The 15,258-nt window shown below is 39.1% G+C and overlaps 2 protein-coding genes across 2 annotated transcripts; both read left to right on the top strand.

Annotated features, from left to right (window-relative positions):
* The first annotated feature begins 5,740 nt into the window (after positions 1-5,740).
* LOC107760271 (growth-regulating factor 1-like) lies at positions 5,741-10,094 on the top strand. The gene is made up of 4 exons (XM_075249800.1): positions 5,741-6,473; positions 7,103-7,327; positions 8,325-8,679; positions 8,970-10,094. The coding sequence occupies exons 1-4, from the start codon at positions 6,032-6,034 to the stop codon at positions 9,778-9,780; spliced, it is 1,833 nt and encodes a 610-aa protein (XP_075105901.1). The 5' UTR covers positions 5,741-6,031; the 3' UTR covers positions 9,781-10,094.
* Positions 10,095-13,684: 3,590 nt separating this feature from the next.
* On the top strand, positions 13,685-14,487 carry LOC142177058 (uncharacterized). The gene is made up of 3 exons (XM_075245518.1): positions 13,685-13,780; positions 13,862-14,017; positions 14,086-14,487. Exons 1-3 carry the CDS (start codon positions 13,685-13,687, stop codon positions 14,485-14,487), a joined length of 654 nt encoding a protein of 217 aa, XP_075101619.1.
* Positions 14,488-15,258: the final 771 nt, after the last annotated feature.

Raw genomic sequence — 15,258 nt, 5'->3', positions numbered from 1 at the left:
TCCAGACGAGGTACCACTGAATCTACCCGAATGACGGGGCCTCTTATCAGACCCATGACCACCTTCCTGAGCAAGTGCCATCTCTATCCGGCGGGCACCATCTGCCGCCTCCTGAAATGAAATCTCACTACCGGTACTCATGGCCATCTGAACACGGATCGGCTGGGCCAACCCATCAATAAACCTCCGCACCCTCTCTCTATTTGTGGGGAGTATCACAATGGCATGACGAGCAAGATCAATGAACCGGGTCTCATACTGGGTGACCGTCATAAGACCCTGCTGGAGACGCTCAAACTGCCTGCGAAGAGCATCTCGCTGAGTAACTGGAAGAAACTTCCCCAGAAATAACTCCGAAAACTGATCCCAGGTCAATGATGGCGACCCTGCTGGCCTGGCTAAACAGAAATCCCTCCACCAAGTCTTGGCGGATCCTGCCAGGCAAAAAGTGGCGAAGTTGACCCCATTGGTCTCTACAATGCCCATAGTCCGTAGAACCTCATGACAGTTGAATATGAAATCCTGAGCATCCTCAGAGGGGGTGCCACTATATGTGGTTGTAAAGAGCTTGGTGAAACGATCAAGCCTTCACAAAGCATCCGCAGACATAGCCGCACCATCGCTGGACTGAGCCGCAATACCTGGCTGGGCTGCCACAGCTGGCTGAACTGCTGGAACCTGAAAAGCTACCGGCTCTGGAGTACGAGTATAGGGAGTCTGAACTCTTCCCTCAGCTTGAGATGTGGCTGGAGCTACGGGAAGCAAACCCGCTCTAGAAATGCCCTCCATAAAGCCTACCAGTCGGACCAAAGCGTCCTGAAGCACTGGAGTGGCTATGAAACCCTCTGGGACCTGCGCTGGGCCCACTGGAACAGCTGGGACCGGAACCTCTTCCTCAAAATCGACCTGAGGCTCCGTCGCTGGAAATGCTGCTCGGGGCTGAGCTCTGCCCCAGCCTCGGCCTCTGGCACGGCCTCGGCCTCGCCCTCTGCCCCTAATAGGGGCTGCTACTGGGGGCTCAGGCCGTTGCGCGGTAGAAGAGGAAGCACGTGTCCTCGCCATTTGCGAAAGAACATAGTGGAAAGACAATTAGTACTTGAGAAACAGAATCGCACAACAAGAATGAACAAGGTGAAGTTTTCCTAACTCAGTAGCCTCTGCGGGATAAATACAGACATTTCTGTACCGATCACTCAGACTCTACTGAGCTTGTCCGTGAGTTGCGAGACCTAAGTAACCTAGTGCTCTGATACCAACTTGTCACAACCCGGATTTTCCACCATCGGGTGTCGTGATGACGCCTACTATCGGAGCTAGGCAAGCCAAATATTTAAAACACCTTTCCTGCTTTCTTTCAAACAATATAATAAACGAGACAAAATCTAAGCGGAAGACTTTAAATCTAAAGCAACTGAAAACCAAAAGTGCGGAAGTTTGAACCAAAATGCTACCCAGAGTCTGGTGTCACTAGCTCACGGACTACTACAGAATACTACAATCAATGTCTGAAGGGAAAATACATCATGTTTGTCTGATACAAGATAAACAAACAAAAAAAACATGGAAAGGGACTTCGGCCTGCGAACGCCAGCTAGGCTACCTCGAGAGTCCCTGGACTGAAGATAGCTCCCAGAAGTCCTACTGCTGCGGTCCGTAAGCTGCTCCCTGATCTGTGCACCAAAAATGCGCAGAGTGTAGCATCAGCACAACCGACCCCATGTGCTGGTAAGTGCCTGGCCTAACCCTAGCGAAGTAGTGACGAGGTTAGACAGTACCTACCACAATTAACCTGTACAGATATATATACAACAAGTGCAAGAAAACAATAACAAGATAATACAAAGTAAAACTGGGAGGGGACATGCTATCAGGGAGTAACAGATAAAAATGAAATATCGGAAATAAATAGAAGAAACTCCGGTTTCCATGATATATATCTTCGTGCACGATCCCATAATATCATATATAAGTGGACGGCGTGCCACACGATCCCATAATATCATATATAAGTGGACGGCGTGCCACATGATCCCATAATATCATATATAAGTGGACGGCGTGCCACACGATCCCATAATATCATATATAAGTGGATGGCGTGCCACACGATCCCATAATATCATATATAAGTGGATGGCGTGCCACACGATCCCATAATATCATATATAAGTGGACGGCGTGCCACACGATCCCATAATATCATATATAAGTGGACGGCGTGCCACACGATCCCATAATATAGTTCATAATATCTGACTTCATATAGTAGACCCCTTCAGGGGAGAATAACAACTCAATACCTTTAACCCGGCAAGGGGTACAGCTAACAGCCCAAAATATCCCGACAAGGGAGAATATATATATCAGTCTACACATCCCGGCAAGGGAGTATTCACAACACATTCTCCTTTTAAATCATTCTTCCTCAACCGTTCACATTATATGAAACTTATCAAATAAACAAGGAGCTTGTGTCACATTATTCGAATTAAAAGCAATCAAGACTCACGGTCATGCTAGACTCCGGTGCATAGATAACCGTCACCATGCCTATACACCGTACTCCACATTAGCAAGTAGCAAATATCATCCTAATCCTATTCCCTCAAGCCAAAGTTAGAACAAACACTTATCTCGAATGCTCCAAACTCAACTCACGCTTCTAGTATAGCTTTACCTCTTGATTCCACCACCAATCCGCTCGAATCTAGTCATAAGTTACCTAATCACATTAATAATTACTAAATGAATCATCCCCAATGCATGAAAATAGATTTTTCAAGGGTTTTCCCAAAAAGGTCAAAAATACCTCCGGACCCACGTGGTCGAAACTCGAGGTTCGGACCAAAACCCAGTTACCCATTCCCCCATGAATCCCAATATATGATTTGTTTTTAAATCGGACCCCAAATTGAGGTCCAACTTCTTAATTTGTAGAAAACCTAGGTTCTACCCAAAACACCCAATTTTCCCCATGAAAATCTTTGATTTGAAGTTGAAATTATGTTAAAAGATGTTAAGGAATAAAGAAATTAAGTTAGAAATCACTTACCAATCGTTTTGGAGAAAAAAAAAGTTGTTTGGAAAATCGCCTCTTAGGTTTTGGGTTTTTGAAAAGTGAAAAATGACTGAGATTTTTCGAACTTGTATACCTTTCTGAGGACCTGGCGCGGACCGCACAAAAATGTGTTGCGGCCGCGCCGAGTGGGAGAAAAATTGGGGCTTCTCTGAACCCTTCCAGCGCGGACCGCACTGTTTTGGTGCGCGGGCGTGCTGGTTGACCTGAAACCCTAGCCCTCAGACTCAGCCACGCGGACCGCACAGAAAGGCATCGCGGCCGCGCGGCTCCAGCGTGGACCGCGCGGAAATGACCGCGGCCGCGCTGGTGTCTGCAACACCTGAACCTGCATTTTCTTAAATCCAAGACCTCCCGGGCCCCATTCAAAACTCACCCGAGCCCTCGGGGCTCCAAACCAAACATGCACGCAACCTTAAAAACATCTTACGGACTTACTCGTGCGATCAAATCGCCAAAATAACATCATATACATAGGATCAAGCCTCAAACACATGATTTTCTTTCTTCAACTTTCATAACTCAATTCTCCATTTTTAGTCCGAAACACGTCATATGACGTCCGTTTTTAGCCAAACTTTACAGATAGTGCTTAACACATATTTAAGACTTGTACCGGGCGTCGAAACCAAAATATGAGCCCGATACATATATTTTCTAACCCCTTTTTCATTTCAAATTTTCATATCAAATTTCAGAAAAACAATTTCTTTCAAAAATTTATTTCTCGGGCTTGGGACCTCAGAATTTGATTCCGAGCACACGCCCAAGTCCCATATTTTTCTACAGACCCTCCGGGACCGTCGAATCACAGGTCCCGGTCCGTTTACCCAAAATGTTGACCGAAGTCAACATTATGCATATTAATACCAAAATTCATCAAATGTTTCACATAATTCACATATTCTAACATAAAAACTTTCCGGTTATGCGCCCGAACTGCGTACGCCAATCGAGGCAACTAAAAGCGAGGTTTTCAAGGCCTCGAAAGCGCGGAACAAGGAAGAACTACGGTGATGACCCTTCGGGTCGTCACAGTAGTGCATTTAATAAAGAAAATATCTTCTTCATTAGATTAAAACGCAATTTGTGCAAATTACATAATAGAAATTAAAGAGCTATCTTAGCTAGCAGAAATTAATATGTTGATCAACTAAATAAAACGTTGATTGCTAAGTTTTATGGTAAAAACAAAATATTTTTTTAGTTTTGACTCAACAGAAGATGATACCAACAATAACTACCAAGAAGAATATTTAAATACTTTAATACCAATTGGCCTTCTACCATATATGTTTGTTGTCAAGTTTATTATTTCCTACGTATGTTAGTGTCACCATATATATAATAGACTATAATTATATATAATAGACTAAGTTAAAATTGATCTTCCATTTAATATAGGTTTATGCCCGTCATGCTAATGAAAAATTAGATTCGCTAAATAACTTATGTAATAATACACATATGGTATATAGAAGTCTTGACAATAACGTCACACATGCAGAACTTATGATATTGGTCAATGTGCGTCTAAGTATACGTTTATCCCCAAAATCAACGTTCGTCTTCCGTAACTAAAGAATATCCTTTTGAATTTGTGTGAAAATAATTTTCAGTATGTTTATGTTTTGTAGTTATAATAAACAAAGCACAAGGACAGGCATCCTAAATATTGAACTATATTTATCACAATATGTTTTCTTACACGAATATTATATGTTGCATTTTTCAAGAGAGGTATCAACATCGACAACAAGTGTTCTGGTTTTAGAAGGAAACATATACAAAAAAATACCGTCTATAAAGAAGTGTTCGGTAAGATACCATCACATTAGATACATTTATATTACAATACATAATTATTTACTTAACATGACTAAAACTGATCATTTATGTAAGTCCCGATGATATCCTTTCATTTTGAATTCACGTATTATGCTAATGTAACAATATTTTTTGGCATTTAAATTATTGTTGTAGTATTACATATAAATTTTCTCTCATTAATTAAATTTTATTATTTTTCATATAAGTAAATATTTAAACCATCATGTGCCATTATTAACGTGCAACGCACGTTTATAGATACTAGTAATATTAAATGACGGTTTAAATAGTGCAATTTTACCTTGTATCATGAAATTTTGAGATTACGTGTTTTTTCCAATGTAGGTTTGTAATTGGTAAAATAAATGTATATTTACCATCTTCAAATTGATTTCTCGGTCACTTCAGTATTTATTTGAATATAAACTATACTTTAAATATATAATTCTTCAATACTATCAAATTTTCTATCTTTATACTGATGTTAGGTTTTCTATTTATAATTTCGCTTGAATAGATTTTTCTTTGAAAATTTGTCCAAACATGTTTGTATCATTGTTGTTTTTGACAAAAAAAGTATCCTATTCCGAAGAAGGTTTGTTTTTTTTATTTAAAAAAGGGTGCGTCGATATATTCTTTCCCTATGAATAATCCAAACAAACATCATGGCCCTATGTAACTCATAATAGGTGCAAAAAAGAACGTCACTTTCTTTCTATCTATGAGATCTAACTTGTCATGTAAATGAAAGCGAGCCGGTGAGGGCAAGTTCGCCAAATACCACAAACCCCCAGAGTAGTATAATTAAGTTAGACTAACAAAATTGTCTAAATATAGGTTTGCGCTTAATGTAACTCAGCTTCTTTTTGGGAAACAAAACTAGATATATATGGGCTAACATGTCTCCAGTGTCCGAGATGTAGATGATGCTCTTTGCCCTTTATTCTACTTTTGTCCTCTCTCTCTCTCCCATAAGCAAGTCCAAATAGTTTCAACTAATTTTTCTTTTTTCTGCTTATAATTTTTTCCCTTAAGCTGCGCCTCCTTTTTCTCTGTCTTTGTCTGAGTTTTCTTGGTATGAACTCATGCTCTGTGAAACTTTCATAGGGTGGTGGTTTTTAAAGTATGGATTTTGGTGGGGTGATGACAATGGAAACCAAACAAGAATCTGCTAATAACATTTCAAAAACAGTCAACTCTCCAGCTGAGACTAACAACTCCTCAAAGATCACTAATGGATCTGGGCAGCAACTGAAACAAGAGAGATCTGGGCCTTGTGATGACACTAATTGTAGGTCATCTAAAGTCCAAAGAGCAGCAGCAGATGACTTCTCTGCCCTTTGTAAGCAGATGCCCCAACAGCAAGGTCCTACTACTCCCACTTTGTTCATGAGATCTGGTTCCCCAAATAATGGACGTGGTCACTCCACTATGCTCAGTTTTTCATCTCCTAAATCTGAAGAATTAATCCCTTTTCTTTCTACTAATAATGCTTCTGCGCAGGACTCATCTAAGAGTCTTGCTTTCCCATTGTTTGACTCTGGATCCCACTATAGCAGAGCTTCAGGTATCAGAAATGTTATGTACTAAATAATTTTTTAAAGTTCTTTGGTTGCTTGATTGTGTTTAGATAATGACTGCACATAAGGGGATTTTGGAGATTTGGATGCTAATGACGTGGATTTGCAAAAGATCTGCTTTTAATCACGTTTAGCTGTTTTATTTCCTGTACAGAAGATGGGTCTTTTCAAAGAAATACTGTAGATGTTAGAAAAGAGGTATTCTATACATTCTGATGGTCTTGTCAATAGAAGAAAAACACAAAAAGGAAAAAAAGTAGTTGGAACTTGTGAAGAATCTTTGTCAATGATATCCTATACTGGGTGGAAAATCTGGTAATTTCATGCACATATTGGGTAAATCTGAAACATGATTTAAGGAATGTAAAAACTAAAGGGTGCAATAAAGTAGGTGCACGAAGGAAAAAAAGGGAAAGAGAAAAAGAAAGAAAAGATCAGACTTTTTGATATTTGAGTCTCAGATATTTATGAAGTTCAGTCAACCTTATGTGCCTTTTGTTAATTGATCTTTCTGTTTCCTTATCTTTTGATCTGTTATTCACTATACTGTGCAAGTTCTCCTATTGATTTTGTTCAACAAGTTTACTTTCTTAGCTTGTGCTTTTTCTTGGTTCAGCTTATGCCTCTGGAGGTTCAAACGAAAGCACGCGTGGCGCTTTTGTTGCGAGGTTCAGAGGTCTATTTACTCCATCTCAGTGGATGGAATTGGAACATCAGGCTTTGATCTATAAGCACCTTGTGGCAAATGTACCAGTCCCTCACCAGTTGCTCATTCCTCTTAAGAAGTCTCTCAACCCTTATGCATTTTCTGGCTTGTCCTCTGGATCTTATGCCTCCAATTGTAAGAATTTCACTTTTGCTTACCATGTATTTTCACTCTGATCCACATATAAGAGTCCTAATAGATTATTGGTTTTGAGTATAAAACTGTGCATAACTGATACATGCATAATTACGTGAGAATCTATGTGTTATTTTATAAGATTATGTGCATAAGATAAAACTAAGTGTTGCCTTTGGTATCACGATCTCTGCATTGCAATCACTACATATATTCATTGCATAGATATCCATGTATCATTATTCACTGAATCACAGTACATATATTACTATCTCTGCATGGCAAGTCTGCTCCAAATGACTCTTCGGAGCCTAAAACCTTGTTGCTTGTTTGGCTCAGGATTTTGTTGTGGAGTTGCCAATATCTCTCAAACAATTGGAACCTTTAAACTTTTATTGGATTCTCTAAGGATTTTCACTCAGTACTAATCCAGTTCTATTAATTAATCCTCCGTAACTACTTAAGTATCTCTGTACCTGAATTTGGGATTCTCTTGCTATATTATGTGGCATCTTTTTGCACATTGGTTTCACTTATAATATACCCTTTTTGATCTATGATACACACTGTGTTTAAGAGCATGAAGAACATTCTAAAATGAGTTGTTTTCTATCAATACTTATTTGTTTGCTTGTCTCTTTTTCTTTTCAACTATAAATAATCAAACTTATGGCCTATGATAACTAATTTCTCAGCTTTTAATTACTTATAAATTTCTGAGTTTAGTTTCTCTACCATTTGTGCACATATTTGTTGAGGGTCCTCACACTCTAGGTGATTTACATACATGTTTTCTAGGAAATGTACATAAGATCTTTTAATTTTTGAAGGGTTAGAGGATACTGGTGCATTGTAAGGGTTGACACTTTGTCATAGTTTTTTTGACTTTCTTTCCCTAAAGTCGTTTATCAATTATTCAGTCTCGTACATTTTCTTTTCTGTTCTTTCTCTTGCTTTTCTTTTTGTTCATCTTTTCCCTACTTTGTGGTACCTGTAGGGGGATGGGGTACTTTCCATCTTGGTTTCACTGGCAACACCGATCCAGAGCCTGGTAGGTGTCGTCGAACAGATGGAAAGAAATGGCGGTGCTCACGAGAAGCTGTCCCTGATCAGAAGTACTGTGAAAGGCACATAAACAGAGGTCGCCATCGTTCAAGAAAGCCTGTGGAAGGTCAGAATGGCCATGCTGTCGCTGGATCCACCAATTCAAAGGTGGCATCAGTCGCACCCTCCTCATCAGCGATGGTGATATCCAGCAGCGGCACATCCAACAGCCTTGGTGCTGTTCAGCACCAGTTTAATAGCTTGCAGCCCACTGCTGCCAATCCTTCCACTGAGCAGCTTGTCAACAGGTACTAAATGCTTAAGTAATGACAGCTAGTTGATATGCACATTATAATGCTTTCATCTCCTTCTCAACCTTGAAATAGATATCTTTATTTTCTCTTAGGTGTTAAACCGAAATTTGAAATTTCTTCTCTAGGTTTTAATAATGAAAAAGGGTTGTTAACTTGTCATCAAGACCTGCAGGGATAGAAGGAAAAAGGAACTGGAAATGCATTACATGTTTATTATTCTTTGGTCCTAATTAGTAAGTATGTAAATGACAGAATCCTGTCTAAAAAAAGTATGTATATGACAGAATGCAAGATCATAAAGGTGTCTCTATGATATCTCCAACAATTGGTTTGAAGCCCAAGGACTCAGCTATTTCGATTCAAAAGCAACATAATGGATTTGAACTGTCGTCGCTGTCAGAATTTGGACTTGTCTCGTCAGATTCCCTTCTCAATCCTTCACAAAGAAGTTCCTTTGTAAATCCTAAGAATTCTAATGCTTTCATAGATTTCAATGACCAAGAACAAAGTGAACAACATCCAGTTCACCATTTCATTGATGGCTGGACTAAGGAACAGTCTTCACGTGCCTCTGCATCTTGGCCCGAAGAACTAAAATCAGACTGGACTCAACTGTCTATGTCCATTCCCATGGCTGCCTCAGATTTCTCATCATCATCGAATTCTCCTTGTCAAGAGAAGCTCGCTCTTTCACCCTTAAGGTTATCTCGTGATTTTGACCCGATTCAAATGGGCTTGGGAGTAACAAATAGCCATGGTAAACCTATGCAAAAGACAGTTAATTGGTTACCAGTATCCTGGGAAAATGCACTTGGTGGACCACTAGGCGAGGTCCTGAATAGTACTGCTGGTAATGCAGGAGATGGCAAGAACTCTTCAGCTCTGAACCTGGCAACAGAGATGTGGGATACCAGCCCTCCATTTGGATCATCTCCTAGGGGTGTCCTGCAGAAGTCAACCTTTGTTTCACTCTCAAACAGCAGCTCAGGAGGTAGTCCCCGAGCTGACAGCAAGAAGGTTCATGAGGGTGCTGGCATGTGCGATGAGGTGATCGGTTCAACACTGGCTGCTTCCTTGTGTATTCCCTCGATGTAAGTCCTGTCTGTTTTATAAAAGACACTAGCGGTGTACTTGACTGATCCAGAACAGTGGATCAAAGTGCACTTTGAGAAAGTTGATGATGATAATCTCCCTAGTTTGCTGTTTATCTTGTCTTGCTCGGCATGTTTGTCAAAGCAGATATTTTCGACAAGTATGTGTTGTAACTTTATTTAACAGACCTTTGATTTTCTCTTATCCTTCCGGAGAACTCAACGTATTTGTGATTGTTACCTTGTTTTTTCCTGTAAACGAATGTGGAACTCTCATTTACTTGAGCTTTTCTTTATTGGATGTCACATTTTAAATTGCAGTTTGCACTTTAGAGTTGAAATTCACAGGCTGCTTTTGGGGCGTCTTGATTAGTTTATACTGCATAATGAAAGTACAAGAGGGGGTTAAGTGTTTATTTTTAAAATTAATTGTTATAAGTTGATTAGTTTTTCAATTAGTCGACTAGATGTAATAGCGAGATATCAAGAGGTGCAAAATTAAAATGCAGAAGTAAAGTGTAGGAATTAAAGACACCGAAGTTTTTATACTGGTTTGAATTCAATGTGAATCCTAGTCCAATCCTCTTGGGTTGCAAGGGAGTTCTGTTTCAATGATTGAGTTTCTTGAGTACAAAGTAATGGTGTAGTTTACACCAACAACTCAGTTTTTATGTCATTCATCTTTTCTTGATACAATGTCTCCCCGGTATTTTTTTCTCTTTCTTCTCTAACTTGTTACACAGCAGATTTAGTAGAGCTACAATGTTTGTTTGCAGTAAAACAAAGAGAGGGTAATTAGTTTGATCAAAGTATGTATCTCTAAGTCTTAAGGTTGTGTATAAATACTTTGTAGGAGACCGTTACTGAAGAAATTTGCCAACCCAAGAGATTTGATCCTTGGAAAGAAATTGATTCTTTCCAAGAATAAGCTTAATTCCCGTTACTCTTCCTTGGTGTGTGGACTTTGACAGCTTTCCATCTTTAAGTCTTGATAGCTCCGGATTTGCTCCTTAAATCTGGGTTCTTCCATCTTCAATGCTTTTTTTCCTTTTTAGCTCTTCAAGCTATCTCTGATTGATTTTCTTGCCGGATTCTCAGTGCTTCTTTTCCTTTTGTGTTTTACTCCCCCTCAATGAGTGCAATTGACTCCCCCTCAATAGGTGCCATTGGGACTACTTCCTTTAGTCGACTTCTCCTGTAGTATTTATAGTCGACTCCCCGTGCAATGAATGTGCCTGCATGAATATATGGATAGCAGTCTTCTCCCCCTTTTTGACATCAACAAAGAGGATAAAAACAACAATACACTAAAGCATAATTGTAGCAGGAAATGCATTATATGCATGCAGAGTTATAGCAAAACAAGAAAAGAAAAAAAATATCCAACGAGTGGTTATCCAGTCCAAAACAGCACATAAAAAAAAACTGTTTGAAACTTCCATACTAACGATGCAGGAAATAAGTAAGAGTGTTGCAAAATCGCCTCCTTCAATTAATCAAAGCTAGCATTGGCTGAGACAGTCACTTCATCAAGCCTGTCGTGTACTTCCTTGAATGTCTTGACTGCATTTTCCCTAACTCTAAAAATTGCAACCCTTATCTTTGAAACATCAGACCCTGTCTCTTTGGAGATTGCGTACATATCCCCAACAGTGAACTGAGTAGCAGCAAGAAGATCTTTAATGGTGGTCAGCTGGTTTCAATGGCAGTCAGTTTCTCAGCAAGGTCAGGATTACTAAGGCTGTGATGGGAAACATAGGCTTTGGTCTTGGGATCAGGCTGAACATGCTTGATCTCACCTTCCTATTTCTTAACCCCAGGAGCCCTTCACACACACACATCCCATATTAGCAAACGCCCTTGAATTGTAAGATTTTGAAACAGAGACGAAGGGATAGTTAGAGATAGAGATGTTATGAGCTTCCAGAATGTGAGTGATGGCCATGCCATAGGGCAGACTGGTGGGATCATCAGCACTTTCAATCATAAAATTTATGACCTAGGAGGACAGTTTGACCTTGAGTTTGGTCACAAGGCAATAGACAAGAAAAGTATCTCTTTGAGAGAGGGTGCAGAAATAGCCAGTACGAGGGAGCAGAGTAGTTGCAATAATGTGGGCTAGAACACGAGTTTCAAAGCTAACATCACTTGAACCTAACTGGTTTGGGAGGGATTCAGATGAACACTCAGCAATACATCATTTTGCTTGATCAAAAGTGATTTTAAAACCATCAATCCAAGAATTTTTGAAAAGCATGGGAAAACCAGAACACTTACGCTGGAAGATTGAAGCAAACACAGTACAATCAAGAACGATGCACTTTCCTAATACTAAGGATTCCAACTTGTCAGACTTACTAGAGCAAAAATTGTCATAAAACATTCTCACTAGGGGTTCATAGATTTTAGAAGAGGGAACAGAGAGGAATTTTGACCAGCCTTGATAAACAAACAGATCTTTTACCTTACAGTTTAGGGCCTCCATGTCATCAAGGTCGATTACTCTGCCGTGAGCGATTGGCTTATCTTTTAGAGCAATGAAAAAATCCTTGGTTGGAGAATCCCAGAAATTTAGGTTAGAATCTAAAGAACTTGAGAGATCAATTTTCGATTTCTTTGGAGTAAAGAACTCAGGAGGTTCTTCCAGAGGTCTTTTTCCTAGGGCTTTTTGGAGGAGATTTTCGGCCAAGAATAACTCTATTAAAGGAAGACTAATTTCACCCAGTAACTCACGTTTTAGAGTTGTATTGTTCTTGCCCACCTAAAAGCAAAATCGTCCAAGGTTTTACTAGGCATATAGCAGAAGCTGCAGCTCTGGATTCTTGCTGTTTGGAAGATTTGTGCAACTATTTCTAAGAGGTTAGTGATTCTAATCTTGTGATTATAGCATTGTCTAGTTTACATGTATTTGATGCCTGAATTGTATGCTTGCTTCCGCTGCGCATGTTCTAATAATTGGTATCAGATGCCGTCTTACATCTAACTAGATAATGTAATACAACATGAAATAAAACGTGTTGTTTATTGATACATGTTTTGTATGATACATGTTAAGTTTAATAAATGTTTTATCTACACTGCTGCTAGAGTACATGACCTTTTTTATTCTTGATATATCTCCTCATGTGCTACAACAACCAAAAGAATCAAATAACATTAATCTGCCACATAAAAGAAAACGTATTTCTGAATTGAGTCAAACTATTTGTGGCACTTATGTCTAGGTCATATAAATCTAAATAAGATTTCGAGATTGGTCTCTGATACACCTTTGAGTTCATTGAAATTGGAGTCACTACCAACATGTGAATCCTGTTTAGAAGGTAAAATGACCAAGAGACATTTTGCCTCAAAAGGAAATAAAGCCAGTGATAAGCTAGAATTAATTCACTCTGATTTGTGTGACCCTATGAATATACAAACAAGAGGTGGTTTTGAATATTTTGTGACTTTCACAGATGATTACTCAAAATATGGATATATTTATCTGTTGCGATGTAAGTCAGAATGCTTTGAGAAATTTAAAGAATTTAAGACGGAAACGGAGAAACGACATGATAAATATATCAAAACATTGCGATCTGATCGTGGTGGTGAATACCTTTCTGCGGAATTCATAAAATACTTATCAGATAGTGAAATTACATCTCAATTATCTGCCCCAGGAACACCACAACAAAATGGTGTGGTAGAAAAAAGAAATAGGACCCTTATGGAAATGGTTAAATCAATGTTAAGTTATTCCGATTTGCTTTCTTCCTTTTGGGGATATGCTTTAGAAACAACAAATTACATTTTAAATTTGGTTCCTTCAAATTCAGTACCTTCAACTCCAGTAGAATTTTGGACTGGGCGCAAGCCAAGTTTACGGCATATTCGGGTTTGGGGTTGTCCAGCTGAAAGGGAAAATGGATAAATTAGAATCAAGGACAGAAGTGTGCATTTTTATTGGATATCCAAAAGGAACTAAAGGCGGTTTGTTTTATTGTCCCAAAGAACAGAAGGTAATTGTTACGACAAATGCCAGATTTTTAGAAGAGGATTATTTAACGAATCATATTCTTAGAAATATACTAGTTTTACAGGAATTAAATAATGGAGTAACTAAAGACTCATCTCTAGAACGTATCCCTGAATCCAGTATTGACAACCACTGCATTATTGTAGTGGGAGAAATGTCAATATGCAGCAGATTGCACGAGAGCAATTGCCTGACATCTCACTACCCCAAAGTAGTGAGAGTAATGTTGAGCAACCTTAGATTGTTGAGCAACCTCAAATTGTTGAACAACCTGAAATTGTTCTGCAGCCTGCACTCCAGGAAGAAATTAATGATATCCCAGCACCGCAAGGTGTGGAGGATAACATTGAGGCTTTAGTTCCAGAAAATAATGTTGTGATTCAACAACAAAATCAGCCTCTGCCTGTAGTGACTAGTCTTAGTGGGAGAATTATTAGAAAACATCTCCGGTTTATGCTCTTGGGAGAATCTTATGATAGAATTCCTGAAGAGCCTAATACAGAACCTATTAATTACGACGAAGCACTACAGGATATAGATGCTGATAAATGGGTTGATGCTATGAAATCTGAAATGGAGTCCATGTACTCCAATCAAGTCTGGGATCTTGTAGAACCACCTACTGGAGTCAAACCCATTGGTTGTAGATGGATCTATAAGAAAAAGAGAGGAGTGGATGGAAAAGTGTAAACTTTTAAAGCTAGGATTGTTTAAAAGGGTTTACTAAAAAAGAAGGGATTATGAGGAAACCTTTTCGCCAGTAGCCATGCTTAAATCCATTAGGATTCTCTTATCCATTGCTGCTCATTACGATTATGAGATCTGGCAAACGGATGTCAAGACCGCTTTTCTAAATGGAAGTCTTGATGAGTGCATCTATATGGCACAACCAGTTGGTTTCATAAAAAGTGGCAATGAGCACATGTTGTATAAATTAAAGAAATCCATTTATGGATTGAAACAAGCTTCTAGGGCATGGAACACTTGTTTTGATGCATCGATTAAAACCTTAGGTTTTGATCAATGTGAACATGAGTCTTGTGTCTATAAGAAGTGGAATGGAGATAAAGTTACATTTTTGGTTTTGTACGTAGATGATATTTTGCTCATAGGAAATAATGTGAGCATGTTGAATTCAGTAAAGGAATGGTTGTCCTCACGTTTCGATATGAAAGACTTGGGACAGGCAGCACATATCCTTGGGATCAAGCTTATGCGAGATCGCAAGCAAAGGATATTAGGATTGTCCCAAGCACTTTATATTGATACTATTCTCACCAGGTTTAGCATACAAGATTCCAAGAAAGGGTTTCTCCCTTTTAGACATGGAATCTCTCTGTCGAAAGATCAGTCCCCAAAAATGACTAATAAGATAGAAAATATGAAGGCGGTCCCTTATGCTTCTGCTGTAGGGAGTCTTATGTATGCTATGATATGTACTAGACCTGACATCTGCTTTGT

Source organism: Nicotiana tabacum, chromosome 3 (genome assembly GCF_000715075.1).
Source record: "Nicotiana tabacum cultivar K326 chromosome 3, ASM71507v2, whole genome shotgun sequence".
Taxonomy (NCBI): Eukaryota; Viridiplantae; Streptophyta; class Magnoliopsida; order Solanales; family Solanaceae; genus Nicotiana; species Nicotiana tabacum.
Note: the sequence above shows the minus strand (reverse complement) of the source record. Positions and strands in the feature narration are given on the sequence as shown.

Bases quoted from the DNA above. Each gene is read 5' to 3' on its own strand.
- LOC107760271 (XM_075249800.1), top strand. From the start codon at position 6,032: ATGGATTTTGGTGGGGTGATGACAATGGAAACCAAACAAGAATCTGCT. The intron at 6,474-7,102 runs GTATCAGAAATG...TTCTTGGTTCAG, and splicing joins CCACTATAGCAGAGCTTCAG to CTTATGCCTCTGGAGGTTCA. The intron at 7,328-8,324 runs GTAAGAATTTCA...TGGTACCTGTAG, and splicing joins TGGATCTTATGCCTCCAATT to GGGGATGGGGTACTTTCCAT.
- LOC142177058 (XM_075245518.1), top strand. From the start codon at position 13,685: ATGGATAAATTAGAATCAAGGACAGAAGTGTGCATTTTTATTGGATAT. The intron at 13,781-13,861 runs GTAATTGTTACG...CTAGTTTTACAG, and splicing joins ATTGTCCCAAAGAACAGAAG to GAATTAAATAATGGAGTAAC. The intron at 14,018-14,085 runs GTAATGTTGAGC...ATTGTTCTGCAG, and splicing joins ACTACCCCAAAGTAGTGAGA to CCTGCACTCCAGGAAGAAAT.